This window comes from Ambystoma mexicanum, chromosome 6p (assembly GCF_040938575.1).
Source record: "Ambystoma mexicanum isolate Mex_15411 chromosome 6p, UKY_AmexF1_1, whole genome shotgun sequence".
Classification (NCBI taxonomy): domain Eukaryota; kingdom Metazoa; phylum Chordata; class Amphibia; order Caudata; family Ambystomatidae; genus Ambystoma; species Ambystoma mexicanum.
Genome location: NC_090935.1, coordinates 556,275,551 through 556,296,048, shown reverse-complemented (window position 1 = coordinate 556,296,048; position 20,498 = coordinate 556,275,551). Strand labels below are relative to the sequence as shown.

The 20,498-nt window shown below is 46.9% G+C and overlaps 1 protein-coding gene across 5 annotated transcripts in view; it reads right to left on the bottom strand.

The window, feature by feature from the left end:
* The window catches only part of ERBIN (erbb2 interacting protein), a 2,559,118-nt gene that overhangs the window by 1,704,152 nt on the left and 834,468 nt on the right, over positions 1 to 20,498 (bottom strand). For all 5 annotated transcript variants that reach the window (XM_069627374.1, XM_069627371.1, XM_069627370.1 and 2 more), the window contains one exon: positions 3,974 to 4,063. In XM_069627374.1, the coding sequence (XP_069483475.1) occupies positions 3,974 to 4,063 (90 nt within the window). The remainder of the gene's footprint in view (positions 1 to 3,973; positions 4,064 to 20,498) is intronic.

Below are 20,498 nucleotides of genomic sequence, written 5' to 3'. Positions count from 1 at the left end.
GTGCAAAACCAATTCCAATTCCAATTCTATACTTGTGATCTGTTTGTGGAGAAGGCCCGCCACAGCGTTCATCAACTTTGTGAAGACACAAGGGGTCGAATTCAGGCCGAAGGGCAGCGTCCAGTACTGAAAGTGGTACAACAATCGTGAACCGCAGAAACCTCAGATGCGGCTGGTAGATGGGAACATGCAGGTACACATTCTTAAGGTCCAGAGAACAAACTTAGTCCCCTGCACACAGAGACTCGGCTATGTACGTGGGAGTTATCTTGAAGCGTTTCAGCAGTAAAGACAGATTTAGAATGGACAGGTCCAGGACAACCCACAGACCAGCCTGGTTTTTCTTGGGTACAAATCCTGGATAGTAAAAGGGACCTCCTGTAAAAAAGCTGGGTCCCGGTCTGACGTAGAGGAGAGGATGGTAAAGGTAGAGGAAGCCTTAAGCCTGTGGAGACTACGGAGAGGATGCATGGGTTGCTGAAAAGATGCTTCCAGGTGGCCTGGAACAGAGCCAAACCCCTCCCCCACAGGCGAAATGTGTTCCCAGACCTTGGAGAAAGCACAAGTCTTGAACTCATTCCCGCCCTGGGACTGAGGGACTTCTGACCTGGTTTTGTCAGGATGGCCAAGGACTTGGCAGCTTGGGTGGAGGTTTTCTTGGTCAACTTGTCATCGGTCAACGAATGAAAAAGGTCCACATCCTCGAAGGCCAGATCCTGGATCCGTTCCTGCAAATCAGATGAAAACTTAGTGGCATCCACGCCATCCTTTTCATGTCGAACAGCCCTATGCTGGCTGTGTCGATATGGGAGACCGAAGACTCCATGAGGTCCTGGGCAATAGCCTGAGCATCTGCCAGACCAGCCTTGAAGGACACTTGCTTGTCTGAAGGGAGGTTGTGCAGAAATTCCCCAAGCTCCCGCCGCAGCTTCAGGTAAGCTGCAGCCAAGAGGGCATCTGCGTTAGCTTGCCGCAGATGCAGTCCTGAGATGAAATAACAGAGCTTTGTCCTACTTGGAAAGACAACTGGAGGTAGCTCCTGTGGAGGAAGGCGACGAAGGCAATGGTTTAGAATACAAGGAGGCTGCAGCCTCCACTGAAGGAGGCTGCAGGTGGGAGGCAAGGTGGATTGGCTCCCCATCTGTCAGACTAAACTTGCTGTCCAACTTCTTGTTCATCTGGGTGTTGACCCTGGGCTTCTCCCAGACCTTTTGTGCCACCTGCAATAACACCCTTCTGGAGAGGGATGCCATATCGGATCTTTGTGCGTTTCTGCAAGACCTCTTCTAGTACTCCCGACTCCTGGGGTCTTCCTCAGGCAGAAGGACCCCCAAGAACTCCGCCTGGCCCTGAATGTGGTCATGAAAGGCCTTAATGGATGCTGGGATTTCATTGTCCTGGGCGTCCTCTTCATCACCACCACCCCCCTCCCTTTTTCACAGAAAAAGGGGAATCTGAGCCCCAGGACACAAGTGCCAGCGTGGTCCCCCTAGGTCCAGCCGACAGGTCCAACGGCTGTTGAGGGGGAGGCGTTGGTGATACAGGAGGTGGAGGGGTCAGAACAAACCGTAGGGCCTGAAACGGGGAAGGGACCACCACTGGGTCCATCAGCACTGGAGGAACAGGAGTACCCAGAGGAGGGGCCCAGGGCGATACCACCTGTGGGAGGACTTCCTTCACTATGTCCTTCAGCAGCCTGAGCCCCTTCATCTGAGGGGAAGGCATAATTAAGGAAGTGCTCGAAGAAGCAGTCCTTGCAAGCCGCCGGGTCCCTAGGGGCCTGGTCCTCTGAGGCGCTGGGCCTCCGCTCCTGGTCAACGAGCTGAGGCGCCTGGCGTGCGTAGCCATTGGGTTGTGAGGGGTTGATGTATCCCTGAGAGGACCAGAAGCCTGCACCATAAGATCTGCTGCCGCTTCCAGAGGGCTGAGGACTGGGATCATCTTGCAAAGCCCATTTGGTGGGCGAAAGCACTGGCTGGACTTGAGCCAGATCCAAGATTGCCGCCGGCTTGCTAGGTTCTGCCATGTGCCTCTAACAAGAGAGGCCTCAGACACAGAAGGATACAGCTTGGGCATAGCACTCGAAGCAGAGGTGTCCACCTCAGAGATCACTCTGGTAGGCACCGAGATCTCGGTCAGACAGCCGATCGTCATAACACCCTGACTCACAGCCTCAGAGCGAGCTCCAGTAGGCTGGACGTCCTCGGCACCTGTGCCGGATTGTGCCGAGGACAGACTCTTGGAGTCCGCCCCCCCACCCCCCTCAGGAGTAGAAAAAGGACAAATTTGATCGTCCTTCCGAGGAGAGCCTGGTAGGGCCCCGGAGTCACTCAGCTTGGGAACCGGTAGCCAGGACGGCCTCAGGTCCAACACCAGAGCACTCTGAAGAGCCCCTCGGCTTGGAAGCCTTAGAGGCCTTGGACCAGCCAATATCAGAATTAGAGGAACCCTGATCCGTGGTAACCCTGGGGAAGGAGTCGCTGGGCCGTGCTGAACAGAGGGCCTGCCCTGTCTTGACGAGAGGTACTGGAGATCAAGTCCTTAAGGTGGGGAGGAGGAGAAGTGTGGAAGATCTCCCTCCACCACAACGACCGATTCTTCAATGCCCTGTGACCGAGAGCGCTGCAAGCCGAACATACGCGCCAGCTGTGGTGAGGCCACAAACACTCAAAACAGAGTGAATGGGGGTTTGAGGCCGGGAACGAGCAGTCGCATGAGGCGCATCTCGTGAGTCCTCCTGAAGCAGACATAGGGCGGGCGAGGCACCGAAGGGAAGTTAAGATTGAAAAAGAAAACTGACAGCAAGTGAAAAGCTGAACAAATATTTGTGCCAGCTGCTAGGTCTGATGTGCAGAAAAAGGGGCCGAGTTGAGGCACTGGTGGCCCGTACCCGCCCCTGCAGGCTATACTAAATTTAAAGGGGAAATTCAAATTTTTTTGCTGCCAAAGGTTTCGGTACCATCCCCATGTTAGGAGACGCCCCATGAGGATGGAAGAAAGGGGATTGGATGTATGAGTATATATGTATGCTATATGGAGAGACTGGATTTGGAAATTAAAAAATTAAGCATCTAGCACCCCAAAATGGACTGCAACGAATTTCCACAGGTGGATTCTTTAGATCACAAATATTGGGTATTTCACATAGATGTCCCAATCACTTCTGCGGTCTTGTATTTTTGTAACCAAATACTAATGCAAAGTACACCTTTTTATTTTAAACAGCTATATTTAACACAAACGTAGAACTTGGAAATACATACCAAAACAATTTGATGCAAACATTCTAATATTCTTTTGTTCAACTAGAAAAGGTAACTGGTGAAGACTGTACTCTTCAAACCACACCTGAGGCGGAGCAGTCACCAGTTAGTTACAAGTAGTGGGAAAAGATCACTGCAGCTGTGAAAAGACTGGAGATGGTTATATTCTATGCACAAGCTACAACAACCTGTAAACTATAGAACGGTACAGTTTGGGAAATACTAAGGTCACCAAACTAATCTGGTAGTTTCTATGTATGCAGGCTTACACAACCAACTATGCATGGAGAAAAACAAATTTTAAATATCTTGAAGCATATATACTGCACAGTGATGAAAACATGTTTGTTTATTCAATGAAAATATTACTAAACAAAGACATTTTATGTCTAATGAAACACCACAATCGCAGGTTCAGGTTTCAAAATGCTCCTCCTATGGCTCCTCCCACCTTAGACATACGTCTGCCCCTTGTAAAATAGTATGGCCATGCCCACAAGTGCTGCTTTATGGATTTGCAACAACTCACCAAATGTCTTCCCTGCCCTTCAGCCATGCCAGACAGACAGACCTTAGCCCGAATAGATGATAATGATGAAAGTTGGGGTTTTGCCATAACAAGTGTCACATATTTTGCACATAACCCATCCTTTTGTTAATCCTTAAAATTCAGAAAATAAGAATATTTCCAATAATCAAAAAACACTTACCTTCCAAAGTTTGCTGGCAAAAATTCAAGAAAAGCATCATTCAGGTACAATTGTGTTAGGTTTAACAACTGGGAAAATCCATCGGGAAGCCTGGATTAAAACAAAACGTATTGCAGTAGTTGTCTAAAATGACCACACACAGCTGACATTAAAAAGGACTCTTGAAAGAGTTTTAATTAGGAATCTTGTTTTCTTATTAAAAGGTCAAATTCATTATGATACTACTACTTTGTAAACATTGACATTATGTGCAGTGTGTATTTTGTTTAATACGGTTCACAAACTAAATAGTATAAAAACAGAAGCTTGCCTGGGAGGCATTCCTTGTCATTACTTTGATTGCACTTCAACAGTCGTTTTTCAGCTTTACACCCCTTTACACTTTACTTTAACTTGCTGTATATTATCCTACAAACTAGTGGCTGCATTCAAATATATCAGGTCATTTCACGCCTATCGTTTGAACACGACAGAAATTGGGGCAAATGCCAGCTGTGGTATGATTTAGTAAGAGTCAAGCAAAGTCTGTTTTCCAAAACCAGGCAACCAGCCTGTGTTTTGGATAAAAATACTGTGGTTGAGGGCAGGAATATTTTTATCAAAACAAAAACAAGAAACTGCTGTGTGCTATACTACTAGCAGTGACACGGCTGTGGAGGAAGACAGAAAAGGATAGGGTGAAGTTCTAAATATCCCTTCCTTTTACCCACACCTGTCCATATGTTGCGCTGGTGTATCGCCTACAAACAGTGGACAGAATAAGAAGATAAACTATTTCCTTCTAGACGTTATAAAAACATTCAGCCTTGTTTAAATCATGCCCTTCAACCACTCTCTTCCACTATGTGTCTGTATTGGAAGAGACAAAAAAGAAAAAAACTCAGTACTTGAGTGGTTTTGTTTACAGACATCCACCGGGTTATATATGGCTTTAATGACCCAGGGATTGTGTGTAGGCCACGTTTACCGAGTTTATAAAAACAAGACAGACACAGGTTACAACAAACTTGGAAATTGTGTCACAAAACAAACAGACAAAACACGCTCCACCTGGCGTATTCCTAGATCGTATTCCTAGATCATATTGTTACTGCATCAAGTGGGGCGAAGTAAAAATTGCTCATATATAGAAAGTTCGATTGGTATCTATCGTTTGTAGCAAATACTGTCTACCGGTTTCAGTGGCAACGTGTTTATTATGGCCACTTTCATCAGGACAGTCTTTTTGTATTCAACAATGAGGTAGGTCTATAGCTGGTACATACCAAATGTTGGATTTAAAAAGAAAGGCGGAAGTATACTTAACCGCCTCCTTAATGTGTCTTGGGGCTGGGACAGACCGGTTAAACCTGTGTAGAAAAACAAAATTTACACCTATCACCGTTTGGTAATTAGCTGCCAATATATGGCTTATGAATCAACAGTTCTATTGGTGCTATTCATATTCATCATACACAACTTAAGGAGCGTGGTATAATTACTGCCTTTTATCATAAGTGGACATGGTGGTCTACATTTTTACCTATAATTCACTTGACCAGTGACTTATTATAAGAGACTTTTGTACATGTTGAGACCCAAGGATCACACTGACCTGAATGTAGAGAGCGGATTGTCCTTGTTGTATCATATAGGTAAAGGCAATTATTGTCCCCGGTGTGCCGGTGGAGATATCTGATCCTAATGGAGGGGGATGGGGGGAGGGGAGATATCGGAACAATTTGTCATCGTTATTTGTAATACTGCCGAGATCTAGAGGTTGTAGAACGCACGGGGCAGTACAGATACTCGGACTAATTTTCAAAAAAGGTTTACTGCATATAGCCCGTTAAGGGGACAGAGTGCCCTGCGTTTTTTTGGCTTAATAACACGGGGTGCTATAGTTATTCTAACCGTATCCCAAGGGCGTGTGAAGGCATGTTCCACGCTGCAGGTCCAACGGGCCCCTGCTTTTCAATTTAGGGCGTATGGGTTCTCAAGCTTACCTGGCTGAATTGAATTTGCCGGCTTTGTCATAGTTTCCCCGCACTCGTAAGCTGATTGCGACGTGCTTGTATGGAAAACTGTTGTGGATCCAATCGCAAGTCATGTGATATATGCCACGAGTGTCGCGTATTATTGGGTAGCGCGAACAACCAAACTTTACATCGGGAAGATAAGCGCCTGACTTCCGGATGATGGTTGTTTGCGCTACCCAATAATATATATCACATGACTTGCGATTGGATCCACAACAGTTTTCCATACAAGCACGTCGCAATCAGCTTACGAGTGCGGGGAAACTAGGACAAAGCCGGCGAATTCAATTCAGCCAGGTAAGCTTGAGAACCCATACGCCCTAAATTGAAAAGCAGGGGCCCGTTGGCCCTGCAGCGTGGAACATGCTTTCACACGCCCTTGGGATACGGTTAGAATAACTATACCACCCCGTGTTATTAAGCCAAAAAAACGCAGGGCACTCTGTCCCCTTAACGGGTTATATGCAGTAAACCTTTTTGGAAAATTAGTCCGAGTATCCGTACTGCCCCGTGCGTTCTACAACCTCTAGATCTCGGCAGTATTACAAATAACGATGACAATTTGTTCCGATATCTCCTCCCTCCCACCCCCTCCATTAGGATCAGATATCTCCACCGGCAAACCGGGGACAATAATTGCCTTTACCTATATGACACAACAAGGACATTCCGCTCTCTACTTTCAGGTCAGTGTGATCCTTGGGTCTCAACATGTACAAAAGTCATAATAAGTCATTGGTCAAGTGAATTATAGGTAAAAATGTAGACCACCATGTCCACTTATGATAAAAGGCAGTAATTATACCACGCTCTAAGTTGTGTATGATGAATATGAATAGCACCAATAGAACTGTTGATTCATAAGCCATATATTACCAGCTAATTACCAAACGGTGATAAGTGTACATTTTGTTTTTCTACACAGGTTCACCGGTCTGTCCCAGCCCCAAGACACATTAAGGAGGCGGTTAAGTATACTTCCGCCTTTCTTTTTAAATCCAACATTTGGTATGCACCAATTAGACCTACCTCATTGTTGAATACAAAAAGACTGTCCTGATGAAAGTGGCCATAATAAACACGTTGCCACTGAAACCGGTAGAAAGTAATTGCTACAAACTATAGATACCAATCGAACTTTCTATATATGAGCAATTTTTACTTCGCTCCACTTGATTCAGTAACAATATGATCTAGGAATACGATTTAGGAATACGCCAGGTGGAGCGTGTTTTGTCTTTATGTTTGTTTTGTGACACAATTTCCAAGTTTGTTGTAACCTGTGTCGATGTGTCTTGTTTTTATAAACTCGGTACACGTGGCCTACACACAATTCCTGGGTCATTAAAGACATATAACCCGGTGGATGTCTGTAAACAAAACCACTAAAGTACTGAGTTTTTTTTCTTTTTTGTCTCTTCCAATACAGACACATAGTGGAAGAGAGTGGTAGAAGGGCATGATTTAAACAAGGCTGAATGTTTTTATAACGTCTAGAAGGAAATAGTTTATCTTCTTATCCTGTCCACTGTTTGTAGGCGATACACCAGCGCAACATAGGGACAGGTGTGGGTAAAAGGAAGGGATATTTAGAACTTCACCCTATCCTTTTCTGTCTTCCTCCACAGCCTTGTCACCGCTAGTAGTATAGCACACAGCAGTTTGTTTTTGTTTTGATAAAAATATTCCTGCCCTCAACCACAGCATTTTTATCCAAAACACAGGCTGGTTGCCTGGTTTTGGAAAACAGACTGTTTGGCTCTTACTAAATCATACCACAGCTGGCATTTGCCGCAATTTCTGTCGTGTTCAAATGTACTTAAAGTAAGGGCATTTCCCTGTCAACCCTTCCCTTTGCCACCATAGTTTTTGTGAACCACATGCGTCTATCGTGTCTGGAATCCCCCCTCCATTTAGATCAACAGGAACTCCAAGATGCAAACATCCAGATGCCATGGTTAGATTTTATATGCCAAGTACTTCTTCAGTACAAGGAATGAGACTGCAATACTCTTTGAAACAGTTGGGAGAGGTTGGTTAGGCGCATGTGAATCTGTTACAGAAATCACAAGTATTTTGTTTCTGTTGGAATGTGATCGGTTATGGCTTTACATATGTGCACAGATCCGATTCTCCACCTGGACAACTCGGATCATGAAAGTAATACACCACTAAGTAATTAACACCCAGCTACACCTTTTAGTAGAATTGTCACCAAATAAAATTGTACATCAAGCCTTTTTACTGCTTAATACTGGCCCACCTCTACCGATAGCAGCTGGCTGAATAAATAAGTAATTACTGCCTCCACAATAACATTCAAAATAAGAAGACTGGATTGCACCTTTATTATAAAAGCAGCCTCTTAAGGAGCTGAAGATCAAATGACTTGGTCCAACAACAAGGAGTGCCTACTCTGGCGAGTTGTCAGACCTCCCCATTCTATTATGTGGGCAAAGCAAACTACTAGAGAATGGGCTGGTCAATCTGCTACTCAATATGTGCCCCAGAGAACGGCCGAAGAGAGTTCCTGCTGGGTCACTATCCCCCCAGAGACGTGATAATCCCTGTCAAAGCCTTGGCGAGATAATGCGACTGCAAGGATTACAGCTCCAACCAATCCTTGTGCAGTGTCCTAGTTATCCAGGAATCAGAGTTATTCCTATCTAGTCAAACTAATGAGGACCACGGGACCCAGGAGCCTTGCAAAAGAAACCCACTACTCGTGAACCAGAGCCGTTGTTTAACATCACAAGTAACAGACCTGTATTGCATATAATAAAAAACATTTGTGATTAGCCAATTCCAAAATGCACACTGACAAACAATGATGGCAATCGGAGGTTCCCCAAAAGAATAACCAACCACATTTGAACTTTCACATGAGAATGGGGAATAGCTGTACATCGATAGAAACACCGCCCCAGCCTAGTGGCTACAAAAAAGAACAGGAAAAAAGATAGAAAGAGGATCCCAGAGGAGACAGACGTGCCTGCTCGTGATTTGCTGACAAACTTAGACAGCCTTGGATTGTCCCATTAGGCTTTCGGCCCAGGGCTGAAAAATCAGCAGGAGAAACAATGTGAGCTGGTGTTCTGGGAAACATGTTGGCCAATTTTTGTTTGCAAGCGTTGCCTGCTGCAGATGGCACTAAAATGTAATGCAATTATGCTAGCTTGCATTTAGCAGCTATAGAGGCCACTGCAAGAATGGATTTCAACTACTCTAGTTGCGCTCCCAGGCTCACCGATAGGCATGCAGAAGAAGAGGGCTGCTTGGGACACAATGACACCTTCAAACAACAACACAGATGCCCATTGTTTGTTATAACGCACTGGTTAGTTCTATGCAATCTTTGCACTGGACAGAATTTGCACGGCCGTCTGCAGCAGGCCGTCAGTATCGGTGTTTGCTTCCTTTGTTGGGGTGACTGAAGACTTGCAGAAACAGTGTACGGAGGGTGGATACATCAAGTGAGAATGTGAACAAAAGGCTGATCTGTGGCGGTTTGCTCATTTGTTCCTGAAGACAAGTCGCAGGTGTAAAAATGTGTGCCTTCAAGTGTGGTGGCAGTATTCATGCGCTAGTGCAGAAGTTACATTGGGTTAGTGTTCTGAAAATTAAATAAATTAACGTCCGAAGAGCTGTACGTTTGCAGGAACAAAGTTTGCTGTACTTTTTTTCTCCGCATATTTTTTTGACAAAGCAAGACAATTTAAAAAAAAAAACGTTTTCTATGGTATTGTGTCATTTCATGGTTGTTATGGATTGAAAATTAAAAGAATATTGCCAAAATTTAAAGAAGCTAGTTAACAAGTCACTAAATAAGTTTTGAGTGTTTGGCTTTCATTAATGGGTGTGTATTTTTATAGCTGTTCTCCCAGCGAGGCCAGAGCGTGCAGTGTCAGGTCATCACTTACTCCTCGTTGATACTACCAACTAAACTCAAACAGTACAGGAAAATCTCATTGAGATCCTATTATGAGGTAATCCAACCTAACAAAAAGGATCCGTAATTTGGCTTGAAAAATTCAAGTTATTCACTTTAGTGACTAGAGTACTCCTAGTCCTTAGTCCCCTTTCCTACATCCTTGTGGGTATACTCCAACATGGGGACTGCACCAGAACCTTTGGCGGGGAAAAATTGAGCTTCACCTTTAAATTTAGTATAGCGCCCAGGGGTGCGGCATCTGGCATGGAAATGTCTCACTGAGACCCCGACCTCAGGCGCCTCATCTCAGTCCCCTTTGAACACATTGGACAATCAGATACCTGGTTATGCTTATTATATATTAGAAATTAGCATACTAGTGGGAGAAGGCGGGTGGGACATAGGGAGGAAAGGGGACTAAGGACTAGGAGTACTCTAGTCACTACAGTGAGTAACTAATTACTCATTTGTCCCATACCCTTTCCTCCATCCTTGTGGGTGATCCCACCGAAAAAGAACGTAGGGGGAGCTGTGATAACCTGCCTCATATCTAGGACAAAGCAAAAAGGTTCTTCAGAACCGTTTGACCAAACTCAGCATTGCGTCTGGCGCTGGTGTCCAGTGAGTAGTGCTTACAGAAGGCCAACAGAGTGGCCCAAGTAGCCGCACTGCTGATGACATCTGAAGAATCAGGTCTCTTAAATACGATGCCCATGGCCTTGGCTCTGACAGCATGCGCATGAGGCCGCTCAGGAACAGGTCTGCCCACAGCCGTGTATGCCTCTGAAATGGCCTGGACCATCCAACTGGCGATGGAAGCCTTGGACGCCCGAGAGCCGGGGATGAGCCCCAAAAGTCACAAACAATGCCTCAGACTTCCCGAAGGATTTTGTCTGAGCGAGATTAAACTTGAGGACTCTCTTGAGGTCCAAAGAATGCAGGGCCGTCTCTGCCTCTGACTAAGGGTTTGGGAAAACACTGGCAGGCAGATCTCCTGATTCAGATGAAATGGAGAGAGACCACCTTTGACAAGAAGTATGGGTGAGTGCGCAAGATGACTGTTGTGAAATGTGGTTTAGGGCTTGCTTGAGGACAATACCTGTAGCTCACTAACCCTGCGTGCAGAGGTGAGATCCACCAGTAGAACTGTCTATAGTTTCACCAAGCGGATGTCCACAGAGGCCATCGGCTCAAAAGGCTTGTGCTACAAAGCTGCAAGAACCACATTGAGGACCCAGACCGGGTGCGACCTATGCACCGGCGGAAAAAGCCTAAACACCCCTTGACGTTGGCCTTAACCACTAGGTTAGCCGCATAAACCACATGCTCAGGATAATTCTTGCAAGCACCAATGGCTGCCCAATATGTGCAACAAGTATCTACCTGAACTCCAGACCGAACCAGGTGTGCTGAAAAAAACAGTACGTCATCCAGAGGACATGTGACAGGATCCAGACCCTTGACACGTGCCCAATGGCAGAACCTAGTCCACTTACTCTTATACTAGGACCAAGTGAAGGGCCTCCTGGCCTCCTAAATGTCCCAGTTGTCATCCAAAAATTGAGCATGTTGAAGGTTCTGCTTGTCAGGAACCAGGCCGCCAACATGGCTGGGTCTGGATGCTCCACCGTCCCACCCTGCTGGGTCAGGGATCCTGTGCTGGGGATAGAAGGTGTACAGGACCCTCGGAGCACAACTGCAGCAGATCCGAAAACTAGGATCTCGAAGGCCAGTGGGCGGCAAACAGGATGAGGCAGTAACCCACAGAAGCCCAGAACATGCGTAGGGTCAAAGAGGTGGGTGGGAAATGCATAACTCCTGAGGCTGTGCTAATAGATCTGAAAGGCATCTCCTAGAGATCGCCAACCTGCCCATGAAGCAAACTGGGGGCACTTGGAATTCAGGGGTGATGCAAACAAGTCCACCTCTGAAAACCCTCAACGCTGGAACAGGGGCAACAAGGAGTCGGAGTGCAACTCCCACTCGTAGGTGTTGAACTCTAAGAGTCTCAGCTGGTCTGCTTCTGCATTGCCGTCCCCCTAGAGGTGGACTGCTGAAAACCAAATCCTCTCCGACAGGGCCCGTTCCCAGATACATACCGGCTCCATGCCGGGAGGGGCTGGGTAGGGGGGTGCATGGTGCAAGGCTGCTTGTTCAGGTAAAACATCGTAGTAGAATTGTCGGTTCTGACCTGTCCCAGATAGATGAGCTTGAGGACATGGCTATGCACAAGGGCTTCCGTCCTAGACCATGAATGACAAAGCACACCAGAGTCTGGCTCCCTCCTCCCCCGCACGAAAGGAAGGAGTCAGTTGCCACCACCAGGGTAGGCTCTGGTCGGGTGAAGGGGGTTCCCATTGAAACATTGCCATCCATCAGACACCAGCAAAGATCAGGCAGTAGGAGCAGCGGTATTGGGACCCTGTCGGACTGAGACCCCATCTCCTGATCCCAATTGGCCGCCAGGTGGAGCTGGAGGCACCTAATCTTGAGGCGCGCATGCTGTACAGTGAGCATGCAGGAGGCCATCAGGCCCAGAATGTGCTGTAACCATGACGAGTTGGCCAGAAAGTGCCTCACCGCCTTGCGTAGAGACAGAAGACTCTCGGGCGTAGGGAACACCCGCCAAACGGTAGTGTTCCAACCACCCCTAGGAAGACCAGTTTCTGAGACGGGCATAACTGATTTCCTCTGGTTGAGGGAAAACCCTAGCTGATGGCAGAAGTGCACCACCCCTTCGGGTGACCACGCCCTCACCAGCCAGTTGTCCAAATAAGGGTACAGATGATGGCCCCTCCAAGCGGAGAAGGCCCACCATTGCGTTCAACTTCGTGAAGACACGTGCTCTGAGTTCAAGCCGAAGGGCAGCACCTTGTACTGAAAGGGTACGACAATCGTGAACGGCAGAAACTTCTGATACGGGTGGTAGACTGGTACATGCAGGTACGCATCCTTGAGATCCAGGGAACAAATCCAGTCGCGTTCACAGACTCGGCTTGTGCGCGGGAATAATCATCTTGATGCGTTCCAGCAGTAAAGACAGATTTAGAAAGGACAGGTTTACCCCTCAAGCAAGCCTGGTTTTTCTTGGTTATGACAAAAACCCTGGAATAGTACCTGGAGCCCCTGCATACAAGACGAACCAGTTCTATCAGCTGCATCTCCAAGAGCGAGATGACCTTCCGTAAAAGAGCCAGGGGCCCAATCTGATGAAGAGGAGGAGAGGATTATAGAGGGAGAGGAACACTGAAGCACATGGAGACTACGGACATGATCCATGGATTCCTGGAACGACGCTTTCAGGTGTCCTGGAACAGAGCCAAATGCCCCTCCCACCCACAGACGAGCAGTGTTCGCAGACCTTGACATCACTGCTTCTTGGAGTCACAGGCGGGGGTGCAGAAAAAAAACTCATGTGACGTACTCTGATGCTTCCTCCTGTTGTCGCTGGACGACATGAGGCCTCTGTGTACCGCAGTCCCAGAACCTGTTGAAGCCAACTGAAAGCGCAGGGTTTGAACTTGGTCCTGCCCTGGGACCGAGGGAAGGCTTTCTATCCAGGTTTTTTCAGGCTGGCCAATGACTTGGCTGGTTGAGTGGAGGTTTTCTTCTTTGTCAACTCTTCAATAGTCGATGAATGAAAAAGATCCATGCCCTCGGAGAGCAGATCCAGGATCTGCTCCTGCACATCAGATGAACTTTGCTGCGTGAATCCACGCCATCCTTCGCATCTTGACACCAAAGCACAGCCCTGTGCTGGCTGTGACGATGTCGGAGACCGAAGACTCCATGAGGTCCTGCGTAATGGCCCGGGCATCTGCCAGACCGGCCTTAAAGTAGACTTTCTTGTCTAAAGGGAGGTCGGGCAGAAATTCCACAAGCTCCCCGGCACAGCTTCTGGTTAGCTGCAGCCAAGAGTGCATCTGCATTGGCTTGCCGTAGATGCAGTCTTGGGATGGAATTACAGCGCATTCCCAAAGACTGTCCTCCTTGGAAAGATAACTGGAGGTGGCTTCCGTGGAGGAAGACGATGGTTTAGAACACAAGAAGGCCACAGCCACCACTGAAGAATGAGGCTGCAGGTGGGAAGCCAGAAGGATTGGCTCCCTGCGAGTCAGCCTGGACATATTGTCTGCTTCTCGTTCATCTGGGCATTGGCCCTGGGCTTCTCCCAGAACCTTCGCACCACCGCACCACCTGCAGGACATCCTATTGGAGAGGGATGCCAGACCGGATCGTAGTGCGCCAAACCAAGGCCTCTGCTAGCACTCCCGATTCTGGGGGGGGGGATGGGGGGGGGGGCTTCCTTGGACAGAGGGACCACCAAGAACTCTGCCAGGCACTGAATGCAGTCATGAAAGGCCTTAACGGATGCCCAGGGTTCATAGTCATTGCCCACTGCCACCTTTCACAGACCGATGGGAAGCAAAGTCCTGAGTCACAGGTGCCAACAGGGTTGTGTTGGCCGGGACGGCCTCAGGTCTGTCTCTAGAGCGCTCGGAAGAACCCCCAATCCCCTCGGCTTGGGAGCCAATAGCCTTAGAGGCCTTGGGTCTGCCAGAACCTGAATCCGAGGAACCACGGGGAAGGAGTCGCCGCGATGTGGAGCTGTGCTGAACAAAGGGACTATCTTGTCTTGACGAGAGGTCCTGGAGACAAAGTCCTTAAGGTGGGGCAGAGAAGTGTGGAAAATCTCTCCACCACAAGAACCAATTCTTCAATGCCCTGTGACTGAGCGCTCTGCAAGACAAACATACGCCCCAGCAGTGGTTGAGCCCTAAACACAAGGCAAAGTGCCTGGGGATATGAGGCCTGGAACGAGTTCTCATCAGGCACATCTCGTGAATCCTCCTACGGCCAACATGTGCCGGGGGAGGCGAGGCACTGTAGGGAGGTTAAGACTGAAAAAAAGAAAACCGGGAATAAGTGGAAAGCTAAACAATCTCTGCGCTGGTTGCCAGGTCCAACATCCATGTGGAAAAAGGGACTGAGGTGCCGGAGTGCGGGGCGTGCCACGCAGTATATTAAATTTAAAGGGGGAAGCTCAATTATTTGCTGTCAAATGTTCTGCTACCGTCCACATGTTGGGGGGGCACCCGGAAAGATGGAGGAAAGGTGACGGGACCTACGAGTATGAGCCAGTACAGGTGTGCCAGCCTGCCAAAACGGGATAGAATTTGAACAATAATTATATCTGTGTGTTCTCTGTTTAGGCTGAACAGGCTGAATTTCCTAACCTAGTGAGTCCTCCAGCAGCTTTGCTGGATTTTTGTGGTTTATTTTTTTCTCCTGCCAAGAGTGAGACTCTTTTACCCTCACTTTTGGGCATGATTTGAGTGTGTTTCTTTGACTCTAGATGTGTTTAATGGGCTATGGGGTCTTTTATTCCATAGGGCTTCATGTGTTTTTGTAATGTGTGTTACACAGCACCCTCAATGCAGTAACACATGGGTGTCCTAGTGACCCCCCCAAGATAGACCCCATACCCTGGGACTGACTACTGTCTCCCAGGGCATGTAAAGTCACCATTGACTTTACTAGTCTCAAATTCTGAACAGAACCAGTACAAACCATCATATTGTGGATGTACTGGCCAGGGCAATTCGATTGCCCCGGGGTCTGTTAGTCGAGGGGGCACGTCTCCGTCCCCCCTGATCGAGTTTTGGCTGGTGGCAGTGGATACTACTTTTTATATTCGACCGCGAATATATCTCTAAGGGATTTCCCATTGTTCGAGGCTACCAACTTTGCCTCGAACATACCGCTGGTTTATTTATTTAATATTAATTCTCCGGTTGGTATTTTTTGCCAGAACTCTGTTCTAAAATGGCGTTTGTGTTAGCTTCTGTGACTCCAACCCAAGTTGAGCCCTTTGTTCCACTTTTTGGCGGGCTTCTCCACAGAAGCCCTCCAAAGTGGTACCACTCTTTCTGGGGTACTTAGGAGGGGTGGAGGGGGTTTAGGCACCCTGGACTGAGTTGCCTAGCCAACTCAAGTCGCACTCCGTCCTGATTGGCCCAAGTGGTGAGCCGGCCGGCTCACCACTTAGTATGTTTGAGTGACAGCTAGACAGAGTGAATTGGGGTTTTCTGCATAAAAGCAGGGCTTTGGGGACTGGAACTTTAGAAGTCGCCACAGGACCTAAGAAGTCTGCTTCCTTTTTCGCTTCCTGGAGCATCTCGTGGCCGCCTTGCCTGTGCCAAGCACCCCGGCGACCGGGATACCACGTTTTACTACTACCGCAAATCAAAGGGTAGTACCTTTAACCAGAAAACTCCGCGGCTGGTTTCTTCCCTGGCAGTGCAACTACCTTCATCTTTCCTCCACGTCGAGATCTTCTCTTCCTCTGGACGACGCCACGACTTGCACCCGCTGCCAGGAACAACTGCCCCCGCTGGAGGATCCTTTCCACATAAGGTACCGTGTTCTGCCTGGCTTCCCTTGCAACCGACTGTACAGGGTAGATTTAGCCCCCGGCTTTTCGAACCTGGGTTAGCCTGGGACACCCTGGCTAAACTTTTCTGAGCCTAACTAAAACCTTTCTGAACTCCCTGCAAGACTTTTTAAGCCTGTTGTCATTGTTTGATCTTGGGTGCATTTGTGCCCTGCTCTCTCCAAGAGTGGGCCCGGCCTATGGACTTTGGGCCACAAGTAACTTTTGACTTCCCTGCCTTGCTTAAGAGTTCCTAAGCATTAGTGTGGTGTATTTTCCTACATTCTGCCTCCCCCCCCCCCTTTTTCGTTAATTTATTGGAGTGCCATCTATAGTTAAGCGCTCACCTCAGTCTGGAAATAAGTGCCGTTAACTAAGACTTGTCTGATAAGGAATAAGGAATGTATATAGATTAATAGTAACTGTGTTTGAAGTGATTTACAATAATAGTGCTGGAGTGTGTCAACAAGTGTGTCTTTAAATAATTATATACCTTGATACCAAAGCTATGGTCAGTGTTTGCTTGTGCTATTGTGTCTGAGTGCCTATTGTGTATACTTTACATACTGCCTAACTCTTCTTAAGGGAAGTCTGACTGCTCAGCCACAGCTACCAGGTAAATCTGGGTGGTACAGACTGCTACCAAGTGGGTTTACTGCCAACACCTGTAGTCCTAAATCTTTTGCAGTGGTCCAAGGGAACTGCACAGGTTTCTGCCTAACACTGTCGCCGCACAACCTGGTTGTTTAGTGATCATGAATATGCATTTTTGTATTCTGTTTGAGCAAGCACACTAAACGAATAAAGCACTCGCAAACAAAATATAAATAAGTGCATGTTATAATGGGCCACTGGTTCCGACAGCTAAGCAGTGAATTATTTGGAGCTTGTTGTAGGCAGACATGAGCACCCTATCTAGGCATAGCTTTCCTTGGAAGGAGGTCAAGTCTACAGTAAATTAAGTGATATTTACGTGAAACAGGATCTCACATTTGCTTTTTTTTTTATTGTGCATTTGGTTAAAAACAAAACCTTAAGCACAGTTTCACATATATTATTAAACATTACAAAAATACATTTCATATTAATAGACAAATTGTAAAGCCATTTGCAGTCCAGAGAGCAAGAGTGGACTTCTTTTCCATTGGGCCACACAACATAAAAAAACGGAAGCTCATGTGTACTACTTATTCACTTGACTACAAGTATTGAAAGTTTTTTTTTTAAAACGTATTTTTGGCGGCAGAGGAATAGAGTAGGGGCACACATCAATTCAACAGATGAACAGTACAGGTGAATTATGAATCGATATAAAGATTACGCTAATCACAGTGGTAACAACAGAGCTTCACATGAAGGAGATGAGAGAAGGAGTTCATGGTACATGAGTAGCCTTGATGACTAGTAACTGGAGGGACAGCCCTAGAGTTGGACAGGATATAATGGGGTGAAGGATCGAGATATCTGTACATTGGGTGCTCCTGTCTCCACTGATTCCGTACTGCAGTTACTTTAAAGCAGTTTGTGATTCAAACCTTCCAAAATGCCCCATGCATTAGTGATAAATCCTAATCATGAGGTGAAGAAACAACCATTAACTATGATAGGTTTTCTGGTAGCCTCTATTATTTTTGTGGCTAACCTTGTGAGTTTTTTTTTTTTTCATAAAAGGAGATCAAGTGTTCAAGTAAAACGAAACAACACAGACACCATGATTCTAACTTGACATAGCTAGTTCAAAAGCTGGTCAACAACTGTGTGTATGAGCAAAGATAAAGGTGAACAATGCAAAAAGGTGCAGTTCTTCTCAGGTCTGTACAAACAATATGCAATGACTCCTTGTAAGTGTTTTAATTGAACTAGAGGTGTACACAATATTACTTCATAGTGGTCACAATCTCCTAGTTTCAATGCTGTGAAGTATTGTCTTCAATTACTGTTTTTTACGATACATTCGAACAGACCAGTAGAGTTGAGAAAACACAAAGTCCTTTTTGATGTGGGGCATAGATATTTAGCCCTAACCGGGCTATTGTGGACAGAGGCAATTGTATCTGCCTATGTAGAAGTGGTTAGAGAGAGTGGTCAGCTGTGGCTGATCCCCAACCAAGAGAGACTGGTCCGACGTCTATTAAACAGTGAAGAGAATTCAGTGTGGTCCTTAGATGTGGTATTTAGTCAATTTCCCACGAGGATCACTGACGTTTCGATTGTTCTAATTCACAATCTTCTTCTGGGGCCTTATATATGCAGGTCTCCCTAAAGGTAAACAAAGACAAGAGTGTCCACTCAGAAAAAGGTACCAAGTGTTTCTATAAGAATAAAAATACAAGTGGAAGAATAAAATGCATCATATTGGTGCTGATACAAAAAATAAGTGAAGGGCTGTGGGCCCTCATAGTCCAGTAACTGACCTGTCCTAGAAGCTGGGTGGAAACTCCTGTGCTTCCAGAGATCTGTGGGGGTTTATAGGCATAGGCTGTGCGGTAGAGTGACAGTCTGGGCAGGCTGCAACAAACATCCATGTGGTTGCCTAAGTCTGCGGGTCGGTTATGATTAAGCGGCCCTGTGGAAAGGGATAAGAGGAAAGAAAAGAAAAAAAAAAGAAAAATGGAGCTGTGTCAGTAAATGGCACTACCCTGTATGGGGATAGCGCTACTGAGGAAGGCTCATTAGTGGGGAAACAAGTAGTTTCCATGGTTAGAGTAGTAAGGGGGCTGGAGTCTGCTCACCTGTATGGAGCTTCATGTGAATGAGGCTGGGGCAGCTACACTGTGCGAGATGAGTCAGGCGAGGGCCCGTAGTAGAGTGAAATGGAGCTGTACGTGGTGTATTATAGAGCGCATGCGCGCATGGTAAGTGTGTATGCGGATGCGCGGCGCGTGGCAGACTAGTGTCTGTGGCTCGCGCAAGCGCGGTATGTGGCACAAGTGCACAGTGTCGGTGAGTGACACTGTGCTGTAACTGCTGTCCTGCATGTGGATGCGCAGGCACAGGGGACTATGCATCATCGGCACCAAGCCCGGGCACATTATGGTTCCCAATTGATGCGTCGGGAACTACAAAGGGAGCGCAGATCAGCCATCCCAACCATGCGCGCCTGCGCTCTATAATACACCACGTACAGCTACGGGCCCTCACCTGACTCATCGCGCACGGCATAGCTGCCCCAGCCTCATTCACATGAAGCTCCATACAGGTGAGCACACTCCAGCCCCCTTACTACTCTAACCATGGAAACTACTTGTTTCCCAACTACTGAGCCTTCCTCAGTAGCGCTATCCCCATACAGGGTAGTGCCATTTACTGACACAGCTCCATTTTTCTTTTTCTTTCTTTTCTTTCCTCTTTTATCCCTTTCCACAGGGCCGCTTAATCATAACCGACCCGCAGACTTAGGCAACCACATGGATGTTTGTTGCAGCCTGCCCAGACTGACTCTACCGCACAGCCTATGCCTATAAACCCCCACAGATCCCTGGAAGCACAGGAGTTTCCACCCAGCTTCTAGGACAGGTCAGTTACTGGACTATGAGGGCCCACAGCCCTTCACTTATGTTTTGTATCAGCACCAATATGATGCATTTTATTCTTCCACTTGTATTTTTATTCTTATAGAAACACTTGGTACCTTTTTCTGAGTGGACACTCTTGTCTTTGTTTACCTTTAGGGAGACCTGCATATATAAGGCCCCAGAAGAAGATTGTGAATTAGAACAATCAAAACGTCAGTGATCCTCGTGGGAAATTGACCAAATACCACATCCAAGGACCACACTGAATTCTCTTCACTGTTTAATAGACGTCGGACCAGTCTCTCTTGGTTGGGGATCAGCCACAGCTGACCACTCTCTCTAACCACTACTACATAGGCAGATAAAATTGCCTCTGTCCACAATAGCCCAGTTAGGGCTAAATATCTATGCCCCACATCAAAAAGGACTTTGTGTTTTCTCAACTCTACTGGTCTGTTTGAATGTATCGTAAAAAACAGTAATTGAAGACAATACTTCACAGCATTGAAACTAGGAGATTGTGACCACTATGAAGTAATATTGTGTACACCTCTAGCTCAATTATAACAATTACAAGGAGTCATTGCATATTGTTTGTACAGACCTGAGAAGAACGGCACCTTTTTGC